Consider the following 11,641-nt stretch of genomic DNA (forward strand, 5'->3'; position numbering starts at 1 on the left):
CAACTCCTGAGTCCTGATTTTAGCCGCGGAGGCTCATGTTGCGTTTGTCAAAATACAAACCTTGCGTTGCCTCTTGTTTCTGGTTTGTTGTCACCACATCTGGCCTTTTTTTCTGGACGCTAAAACCACTCATTCTTTCCTCTCTCTGCCTCCTTTTCTTTCCTTTTTTTTTATTTTTTATTTTACTGGAGTTTTCACGCCCTTTAAAGTTGTCACACATCTTTATTATAGCCTCACGTTTGCCCCGGATGAACTAGATCACGTTGAAGATGCAGAGAATTACCTTCAGTAATTCACATCTCTGACTAATGGCTAATGAAATGTTTCTGCTGTCATCAGATCAGCTCTCCAGCAGGTAAACGAGGTTTTGGCCTGATCCAGGAGACAAGAGTCGCGTTAATGAATCCCTGACTGTGATTTATTCCTGCTTTTTTTAAAAACGAGAGCTTTAAAGGGGAGAGAATTGATTTTGCATCGGGGCTAAATTTCCATAAAGAAAAAAAGTCTATTATTTACAGAGCAAAGACTCTATGTGTGTGTGTTTCTGTTGCGTAATTACGCACAATAGTGGCTTTTTTTAATTATTTATTTATTAAACCAGATCTTATTAATTTGTTTAAAGTAAATAAATAAAAATAATCTTATTCTTTCAAACTGTTTAATGCGATCTGTCCCCGCCCTCTAGCCTATCAATGATCACTGCCCCGCCCCAGACAATACATATACACCCCACACTATGTTATTTAGGGACAACCAAACAAAACAAATGAAACACCTCAAATTGTGAAAATGCAATAATCCACTTGCATAAAACTCTAAATTGCGCCTAAAAATGCCCTTAAACGCAACATTATCTTTATTTCTATTTCTAATCCTTTCCATAAAGCTCCCAAAAAGATTGTATTCTACTTTTAGATGTTATTTGTTTAATGAGATTAAATCAGTTCATTTAAGCTCATTTCAGTTGATGCAGCTACTCCGGCCTCCTCTGCTTTAAATGGGGGAGTAAAAGTAATGAAAATGTCAATACCATAAAGTGGTGGTCCTTCGCGCAGCCAGAATCGGGAGTTTTTGAGGGAAGAGTGACAGCTCTTTGTTGGTGAATAGAAATCAGTGGCGATGCAGAGAGAGAGGAGGAGGAGAGAGAGAGGAGGAGAGAGAGAGAGAGAGAGGGAGAGGAACTCCTCCTACCAAATTATTCAGACTGGGCCGGCTTTGCTCTCTTCACAAATAGGACACGGTTCTCAAATCCAGGCAGTCCCAACCTGACCTCCGAGCACCGAGGAACCCCTGACTGGGAAAATCGGGAGAGAGAGAGAGAGAGAGAGAGAGAGAGAGAAATCACCAAACGAGAAACAACAAAAACTTTGTGTCATTATTTTTGGCGAGTGTTCACACTGTAAGCCCCCCTCCCCTCCTCCCTCCCCACCACCACCACCACCACCACTTTCCACACCGGCTTTGTCGCATCATTTGGACTATACATTTTCTTTTGCTTTTTTTTTTCTGGAGGAGAGATATTCACGGGAAGAAAGGAAAAAGCTGATGCACCAAAACAACTACTACAACCACCACCACTCCTCCCGTCCCACCCATGCTGTAGCCGTCTTCCTTTTTCTTTTCTTCCAGTTGCACTCTGCCGAGGAGCTGAGCTGAATCTCTGGGGTTGTGTGGTCGTGTTGTGCGCCTCTCTTAGAGCCCCAGATCCCGTTTGGATGCGCTGAGAGAGCGGGGCGCAGCGCTGCGGTACAGTATATGGAAGTTGTGAGCTGCAAGACAGAGGCAGGCAGTTGCACGTTGCGTCCAGGACCGGGAGCCATGCTTTTCCACGGGATCTCCGGGGATCACATCCAAGGGATCATGGAGGAGATGGAGAGAAGGTCGAAAACGGAGTCGCGCCTGGCGAAGGGCATGCAGCTCAACGGGAGAGAGTCGGTAAGAACCAAGGTCGGCCTGTGTTTGAATTCAAGTTAAAACTCTTTGCTTTTCTTTGAGCCCCTCTTTACTATGGCACGGTTAATGTGCAAGGAAATGTGCAGTCGTTTTGTAGGAAGTGGGAAACTAATAAGGAGTTATACAAAAAAAAAACAACAACAAAAAAACCTTTCTCTTGGATAGTGATAATTAAATATCCTACAACTTATTTATCTGCAGAAATTAATTTTAATTAGCCTAAAATACTTGAAACGCACAGCATTCAGCTTGTCATCAAATAATATTTAAATGACACTGAACGATTCAGGAGTAAATTTTTACTGCTGCAACAAATGTAGATTTATTTATTTATTGGTTTTGCAATTATATATTTAACAGTAACCAGATTAAATTATTATTATTATTATAAATATTGTTATTATCGTTATTGCTGACAATTTATAATATATGTCACGATCCAAATTGTTGCAGTAATTTTGTGTTAATTGTTGTGTTTTTGTTTCACGTCTAGGAATAAAATAAGGATTAAATTAAAAATAAAAATAATATTTTTTTAGTGCAAATGTATTTCCTGCTCCTGAATGTTATATGAATTTATAAAAAGTGTTCTTTATAGATGGCGTTTATTCCTTTATTCCTTTAGTGGGATATATGTATTAGCACATATACACATATTCTAAATATGTGCTAATAAAAAAAATAAAAATCATTGTGTCAGCTTGATAGATTAAAAATAAAAGTTGAATTTAATAGCCAGAAAGCTACTAAAGGCCTGTTGTTATTTTTTTTTTTTTTCACGATGTATTCTGGGTTAGATTTCCCCAGCAGCCGTGTGGAGGAAGTACAGTCGCCTTGAGCTTTCTCTCCCCTCTCTGTCCCAGACCATGCCTTCTATGAGCCCGGAGAAGCCTGCTCTGTGTGCCGGCTGTGGCGGCAAGATTTCGGATAGATACTACCTCCTGGCCGTGGACAAACAGTGGCACCTGCGGTGCCTCAAATGCTGTGAATGTAAACTAGCGCTGGAGTCGGAGCTAACGTGTTTTGCCAAGGATGGGAGTATCTATTGCAAGGAGGATTACTACAGGTAAGAAAAATGAAGGTCAATCATTTATGTGATTCTTACATGAGCCAGAAAATGTGTTCCTCCTGCTTTTATGCATTTGAACCCAAATAATAATTTAGACACTGGCCTGTTTATTTAGCTGTCTTTATGGGGGACACACTTTTAAAGTCTAAAATTAAGATTTTGGCAGTACTTTTGCAGTCTTGGCTCTGATGCAACAGGCTGTGGCAGGCCTCATCCTGGCCTCTGTAACACCATAACAGTCACCCAGGGGGGCTCCATGGAGTTAATTGGGAATAAGTTATGTTCCTGATATTGTATTTTATTTGTTAGTGACTCAGATGGAAACCTTTCTATAGCTGAGGGTGGGACCAGAGTGTATGACTTACCTTCTAAGATATGCACTTTTAGCTTAAAGCTGAAATATTTGTCAGAATGCAAACCCCCAAAGTAACAAGTGAAAAAAAATGTTGCTGTGTGTTATCCCATATTTTAGCATTTATAAAGCTATGTATGTTATTTCTAATGCACTTTGTTGGCGGTTTAACCCATTAAACGACAGATATGGTGTTAAATATAAAACGCTTTAGCTAACTCACCATTCTGCTAGCCTGCCTGTACTCTTTTCTTTGTTTAAAGTCAAATACAATGCGAATGTGTTAGCAATTGAGAGTTTTATAGCTGAGGTCGTAGACTGACTTTTTTAGCTCATACTCAAAGAGAAAACACTCGTATACTGGAGGCTATTAGCTGAAAGTAACCTCAAAGTACAGGCCCGTGTAGGACCCGGTTAGCCGACTAGTTGCCTGGACTGCCCGGTCTTTGTGTATGTGGAGTCTTGACGATGTGTCTGTTCCAGAAGGTTCTCCGTGCAGAGGTGCGCGCGCTGCCACCTCGGGATTTCGGCCTCGGAGATGGTGATGCGGGCGCGCGACTCCGTGTACCACCTGAGCTGCTTCACGTGCACCACTTGCAACAAGACCCTGACCACGGGCGACCACTTCGGCATGAAGGACAGCCTGGTGTACTGCCGGCTCCACTTCGAGACGCTGGTGCAGGGACCGGACTACCACCCACAGCTCAACTTCGCCGAGCTAGCAGCCAAGGGCGGCGGCCTCGCTCTGCCCTACTTCAACGGCACCGGTACGGCGCAGAAGGGAAGGCCGCGCAAGAGGAAGAGCCCGGCCATGGGGATAGATATACCCAGCTATAACACAGGTGAGACAGCATGGCGGTCATTGGGAGACCTCACGTCGAGTCGGGGACAACAAAAACATCAGAAATACCTATTGTTAAGAGTTTTTAGTTGTTAGATTCGGTAGTGGACAGGCCCAGCAATCTACTGTTGAGACACACCATAATAAATCCACTCATATCCAGAAAAAAAATCCCACTGTGAATTTAAATATTAAACCACACTGTAGATTAAAACCACCATGAACCACTGAAACACTGGTTTGGAAACATTCTGTGGTTTATATGTTATTCATCAAAAAACGGTACGTTTGTTAAAAAAAAAAAAAGGCTGACCAAAATGTCGTCGTTTTAATTTAAATTTACCACACAAATAAATAAACAAATAAAAATAGAAATATATTAAAAGTAAGACAAAGTAGCTTTTCTCCTGATCTCTGGTTACGTTTTGTTGCCGTTACGCACGTCGACTTTCGCTTTTTAATCCTCCCAGTTCCCCCAGTGGCCCCCGCCGCAGCAGCCGTAGCTCTGCTTTCCTCGTTTTAAATGAATACATCTTTAATGTAGGCCTTTGGTGAGTAGGTGAGCACCGCCTGCGTTGCCGCACCCGCGGGCTGATTGATCCTCAGCTTTTTGTCCACGCGTCTTTTTTACGCACCGCGTCTGTGCGTCTGTGTGTGTTGTGCGCAGGATGATCGAAATTTGACCTCGCCGTCAACCTGCTCATCGACTTGTGTAATTAAGATAAAATTGGGTCACAATGCACGTTCATAGTGCGCGGATGGGGTGATTGTGTAGTTTAGGACTGCTCCGCAAAAATCGTCGCCATGCAGACACTTTTTTTTTTTACTTTACTTGCGTTAGAAGACAGCACTCATTGGGTACGCTAAGATAATGCTAAATGTAAGTTAAATCTAAAACCTAGCACTGAATGTTATAACCTGACCCCCAACCCACCCTGCGGCGTCCCCATTTTGTCCTCGCTTTCTGCGAATTAGTGTGCGGTTGAGAAAGTTCGTCATTGTGCGCCAAGTTTCTTCTGTCTCCCGGTGAATGGGGGAAATAGGGGTAATCTGCGCGTTAATTGTTCTTTGTTAATTGAAGGTGACGTTGGAATCCCTGGCCTCCCGTGCGGCGGTCAGCACAGTTCTCAGGGACACTGCAGCCAGCGCCGTGCAGAGGGGCCTGCTGCAGGGAGAGGGAGAGGGCCAGGGTCGGGAAAACACAACACTGTACAGTCAGCGCTCCTGCTGAAAGAGCTTTAGTTTGTTATTCGTAAACACAATTCCCAGGGATTATGCAAATCCTAAAGTTCTCATTCATGTCTTTACAAGAAGACGGCCATTGTAGTCTTGTTACGTTTCCTTTAATAAAAGAACTAAAGGGTTAAAATCCAATAAGAACACAACAGGTAAATAACACACACACAAAATCCCATAGAGAAAAGCAGAAAATAGTTAAATGATGTCCCTGTGAGCTCATTATTAAGCACCACAGACACAGTAAAGATCCCAGTGGGAATATTACATTTTTCATTTGGGTCATTTAAATCCATCAGAACAGAATGAAACAGTGTAGAGTATTTCTATAATTTAAAAAGAGGATTATTGTCTTTTTTAAAAATTGGCATATTGGATTTTTTTGGTTTGTTGTTTTTTAATATAGTAGTTCTTAATATGAATTATCTAACTGACCAAAAAGATCCAAATGAGCCCTTAAACTTAAATTAATAAATCTGTTGATAGTAGTAAATATGTAAAAATATACCCAGGAATAACTCTAAAATATTTTTCCAAAGTGCTTTTCTTTCCCCCGTCCACATTTATCTGACATTACAGCCGCGCTCACTGTACCTACCTACCTGGTTACATTACCAAACTGTTCATGTTAATGTGACGCTGTGCAGATCAGCAGGCCCGCATTCGTGACAAATAGGAAGAGGTTTTGTTTGAGGTTTTGTTTCTGCTTTAGCGAGCACATTCATGTTTGTTTCCACCAGGGAAAGGTGTGGGTCCACTGAGTATTCCACGGCACTCAGTGAAGTTTGGTCTTGTTTGGATACAGAGACCCCTAGTGGGTAATATCTAGTGAAACACACTCCAGTGAAGGCTGGAACAGAAAAACAGACATGTCAGGGATTGTTAGAATAATGGTGAAAATACAAGATATTTTAATACATTACAACAACAACAACAAAAAAACATAATCCTTGACATCGTGAAAACATAATATCACAGATTTATAGCATGAAACCTGTTCCTGGATTTGTCGAACTGATTTGTAATTCATTTGTGGGAGTGGTTTCCTAGTGGTTACTATATTTTAATTGATATTTTATATTTTGGCAAAAAAAATTATATATATATATGCAGCATTAATATACAATTTAGACATCTTATGCACGGCTCCTTGCTTTTGCAAAGTAAAGGATTAAATCATTTAAAACACGTTCTATAAATACAGTATATAAATAAATGTTATGGTTTGACATTAATAGTACGTTGCATGTGTAAGCTGCTGCACTGACTCTGTTTAGGCATGCGTTCGTTTAATTTAGTGCATCCGTTTTTTAAGTATTTTACACACTTAGCTACTGACAAATGAGGCCCATTAGGACTATTAGTCTTTGCAAACACAAGCAGAAATATTTTAGCTCGGTCCCAGCGTACTGTTAAAATTCATCATTTAGCTTCTTGTTTTTTTTTTTTTTTAAATCGAGTTAAAACTCTCGTCGTATAGATGTTTATGTCATTTTAGTCATTTAAATTCATTTCTTGATAGTTCCACATTTTAATTGTGTTATAGATAAACTAAACATTTATGATATGACACATAGCAGATGTATTCTCATAGCCAGTCAGTGGGAATGTATGATTTTTCCCGTCTAGTCCATATGTTAGTCTTTTCCGTCTTATTGAATCTCGACCCTGTAGCAAAACGTTCAATGTTATATTCAGTTTTAAAACTATTCTCACATTTAATCTGTAACAAATTACGCAAATGATTTGATTTGAGCGTTTTTCTGCTCAATTATCCTTTTTCGAGCTCAGTCAAAATGAGTCCGGACGCCGAGGACGAGCTTCTTGAAACCCGACTCGCGTTGCGGTCTTGATTAGCGTCTTTGCCCTCAGACCCGGAGCTAACCCCGCGCTCCGCTCCCCTGCTCCCTCTCCCCAGGCTGTAACGAGAACGACACAGATCACTTGGACCGGGATCAGCAGGCCTACCCTCCAACGCAGAAGACTAAACGCATGCGGACCTCCTTCAAGCACCATCAGCTGCGGACAATGAAATCCTACTTTGCCATCAACCACAACCCAGATGCCAAGGACTTAAAGCAGCTGGCCCAGAAAACGGGCCTCACTAAGAGAGTTCTACAGGTAAGCAGAGAGCCGTTCTTCTTACTAATGTGATCACCCCCCCCTACACACACCTCACCTCACATGTGTCCTCCTCCACGTCCCTCTCATTTCACCTCAGCATCATCATTAATGTCATCTTTTTATTTTAGTTCTCTTTTGTTGGTCCATTTAGTCATTAGATGTATATCCAGGGGTTTTATCTAAATTTTGTAGATTTGTTTGTTTTGTTTTTTTCGTTTTTTCGGTAAGAAAGGAGAAAAGTTCTTCGTAAGCATACAAACTTAAGTTTAAAACTGTTTCTAATACTGTTAATAACAAGAGTGCACATTACCTTTTTATCTCTAGGACAGAAAAAAGATGTAATTTAACTCTTACATTTAATTTAAAAAAAGAAAAAAGAGAGAAAGAGAGAGAGAGAATAGGATTTTGTTTTGCTTTTAAAATCCACATTCTTGCATTCAGTGTTCAGGAGCTAACTGCTTCATTGTTATCTGCCCCTTAAGCTCAAACTAATGTATGGGAATGATACAGCTTTATATATTTAAGAGAAGGACACCTTGATACAGAAAGTGATAACTTGACATGCAAGCTTCTGTGACGAATGACTTTCTTTTTTTAAAAAAAACTTAATCCTACTTAAACACAAAAAGTAAAAGCCACACTGGGATTGGTTTGCAGGTTTGGTTCCAAAACGCAAGAGCCAAATTCAGAAGGAACGTTTTGCGACAGGAGAATGGAGGTGTTGATAAGGCTGATGGCACCTCACTCCCTCCACCCTCATCCGACAGTGGGGCCCTGACCCCCCCCTCCAGCGCGGCCACACTAACAGACCTGACAAACCCCTCTATCACTGTAGTGACCTCCGTCACCTCTAGTTTGGACAGCCATGATTCGGGGAGCCCTTCGCAAACTACCTTGACAAACCTTTTCTAACAAGCTATCTCTAGCAGACTGATTTATTCTTTTAATTTTATCTGATTTTTATTTGTTTTCCTTCTTAATTTCCTTTTTGTTTCCCCTTTTTCCTTCGATTTACATTTTATTTTTTTAAGTGACACCTTTAAATCAACCAGAGACAGCTCCCTGGAACAGAAAAGTGCTGTACTGTGTACACAAACAAGAACAGCGAGAGAAACAACAAGCAGCGACCACATTAAAACACGAGGAAATCACTTTAATGTGTAGCATCTGAAACTGCGTGGCGTATGCACAGATCGATTTTGGACTTTTTCCTTTTTTTTTTTTGGAATTGAAGGCATTAGAAAAATTGTCATGGATTCCAACGATTGATTGAGGAGGAAAAAAAAATGAACAAAACTTGAAGCTTGTCTGGAAAACTAGATTATTTTCACTTGATTTGACTTTATTTGTACATTTGTATTGAACTATGATAAAAAAAAAAAGAAAAAAAGAAAAACGAGCCCTTTCTAATTTATGGTTAATTGGTAAATTTTAAAATAATCTGAATATTTTGCCCTCGGAAACCTGTCTATGTATGCACTGTGTTCGCACTATCCGATTTAAAGACTTTATTTTCTTCTGTTTTTGGAATAATTTGGGAAATAAAACTTGTAGAATGTTCTGTATATGGGTAACCCCAGAAAACAGGCTTTAATTATTTCCGAATGTTTTCCGGTCTTTAAGACTGGTCTGGACGGAATCAGGCATTTGGATGTGTCACAGAGCTACGTGTAAAAAAACAAAAAAACGTCTAAATGACATTGTCAGCGCCGAAAACCATCGCAGCTTATAGATGCTGAAGCCACACACACATGCTCACACACACACACACACACACACACACATTTTTGTCTTGATTCACAACTCTACTGTGATTAAGAGCAGGAAGCAAATCCCACAATCTGTGCAGTGGTAACTGTTCCGACACGTAACGCAGTCACATCGATAGAAATGGTTTGATAAATTCCGATTGGAGAGCAGTTTAATGGGCACTGTTGTAATCGATTGTTTTTCACGACGGAGCACTTTTTATTTTGGTTTTTTTTTTGGGACTCGTTGGCCTCATAGATTAAACCGTAGTCAGAATGGATGGAGCCTGGCGAACGCATCCATAGATCCACAGCTAAACTCAGTTGCACAGTGACAATATACTGCCCAGTGAAAAGTGCATTATAGTTTTTATCATGTTGCTCAGGGTAACGATGTGATTTTAAAAAGGGAAAGGAAAAAAAAAATAATAAAAGAAAGAAGAGCAGGGGTGAGAAGCTGAGCGGTGGTCGAGGACTAGATTCGTAGAGCTGACATGACAACATTCAAATGACCTCAGATAGGCGGAGTCGTAAGAGGCAGCCAGTGGGAAATCATCGTCCATGTGTTCTCCTTTTTGGCCATATTTATACTTTCTTTAATGACACTTGCCACTGAACAGACCAAAAACATGTTTCTTCTGGCTGAAAGATAGAGAAAGAAGGGAAAGAAAGAAAGGAAAATGTTCAATGGAGTTGCTACATTTCATTGTGAGCGTCACGGATTTGTTCTACCGTAGAACAAAAGTGGTACTCTCGGTCTACTTAATGAAGTAGATGCCTAACTCAGTTCTACTATGTGCCTTACGCTATAACTTGGGAGAAAGTTTGTGAAATTCAGGATATATGTGTTCTTTGTTAACTGATTCACATCCTTTTTGGCGCCTCACTAGTTTTGTACTGTTTTTGCATCTTATTTCCGAAGATCTTTTTATGGTGTATCCTGTTAAAAAAAAGACAAAAAAAAAAAAGAAAAAGGGGGCAGCGATGTCATAGAAAGCATTTGTGCACTCTTTCAGATATAGTTGGGTAATCCAAGAACCTTATATATTGATCTTCGTGTTAATAGTTGAGTACAGTAAGTGTTCTATCAAGATTGTCCATGTTTCCCTGTTTCTTGATAAAGATGGTGTATAGAAACTATTTCCCCTTAAATATTTATGGACCAAACGGTTGTTATATATCTTATTAAATTTGTGTGAATAAAACTACTTTGCTTTAAACGGGTTTTATTTTTCATTACACTTGCCATTTTTTGTGTTCCTCCTCGAGTACAGTTTTCGTTTTCTATCACATCCAACAAACGAGTAAAGCATCCAGTTCTTACTGACCAGTCCTTCATTATTTGCTTCCATTTTTTAATTTGATGATGTTTATGGTTTTTTAACGTAATGCCCCATGGATTTGCATCTAAACCCTGCAGTCAAAAATTGCTTTTTAATGCATGAACATGGCTTTAAAATTTAAAGACAAGGAATGCTGCAAAGCATATATTGATTTCTATCTATATACTTTCATAGTATATATTTATGCATTGGTAAACCTAAAATGAAGTAAGAGTAAATGCAGACCCCGTAAAGCCAGGTTGCTCTGTAGTTAATATATTCTTACTCTATCGTTTCTTTCAGGGAGAACAAATCTTGGGGCATTACAGCCATACATCCCGACGTTTGAAAATTCCCTAAAGTATTAAGAGAAGGGGAAAACTTTGATGGGAATTCCTCACCATTGAAGACAAAGACAGTATTAGGATAAGATGATAGCATATTGAGAACAAATAAACGACCAACATAAATACCTGTTTCAGTTGCAAATGTACAACAGATGATTTTCTTTTTATAAAAAAAAAAACAAACTGAAAGTTTGTTCTGAATGTTTGAATCCATCAGCGGAGGAGAAGCCACAGTGTATGATATTTATGACGTCGATGTGAAAAGAAAAAAAAAAAAAACAACAAACAGGAAAAAAACAAATCTGTACTGGAATGGTTAAATGATAATAAAATGTACATGTAACATAGATTTAAAAATACTGGAAGGCAGGATGTGATTGAAAGACGTCCAACGTGGTAACGGTGTGAAACAAGGTTTGAGTGGATGTCAATGGTATGAACACAAACACACACACACACACACACACACAATCCTTCCCCCACTGCTTTGCACCTATTGTAAACACAATATTCCCACAATCCTTCTTCTCCACCACACGAACACAAATGCACACACACTTACACACATGCTGCCCCCCCCCACTTCCACCTCCCCCCCTTCCTCCCCAATGCACCCCACCCAAGAATCAGCTTGCTAAATAGAAGTTTT

At 39.9% G+C, this 11,641-nt stretch overlaps 1 protein-coding gene across 3 annotated transcripts; it reads left to right on the forward strand.

Moving 5' to 3' along the window:
- Positions 1–1,755: 1,755 nt before the first annotated feature.
- lhx9 (LIM homeobox 9) lies at positions 1,756–11,320 on the forward strand (the record flags this gene model as incomplete). Of its 3 annotated transcripts, none has more annotated exons than XM_084547662.1 (5): positions 1,756–1,935; positions 2,817–3,019; positions 3,858–4,216; positions 7,370–7,572; positions 10,949–11,320. In XM_084547662.1, 5 exons carry the CDS (start codon positions 1,756–1,758, stop codon positions 11,003–11,005), a joined length of 1,002 nt encoding a protein of 333 aa, XP_084403788.1. In that variant the 3' UTR covers positions 11,006–11,320. The 3 variants fall into 3 exon arrangements, with proteins under 3 accessions (XP_084403788.1, XP_084403786.1, XP_084403787.1); XM_084547660.1 differs by lacking the exon at positions 10,949–11,320 and adding an exon at positions 8,233–10,543 and having other exon boundaries at positions 1,756–1,955; positions 2,783–3,019; XM_084547661.1 differs by lacking the exon at positions 10,949–11,320 and adding an exon at positions 8,233–10,543.
- Between the last annotated feature and the right edge of the window lie 321 nt (positions 11,321–11,641).

The sequence above is a fragment of the Chelon labrosus genome (genome assembly GCF_963514085.1).
Source record: "Chelon labrosus genome assembly, chromosome: 7".
NCBI classification, from domain to species: domain Eukaryota; kingdom Metazoa; phylum Chordata; class Actinopteri; order Mugiliformes; family Mugilidae; genus Chelon; species Chelon labrosus.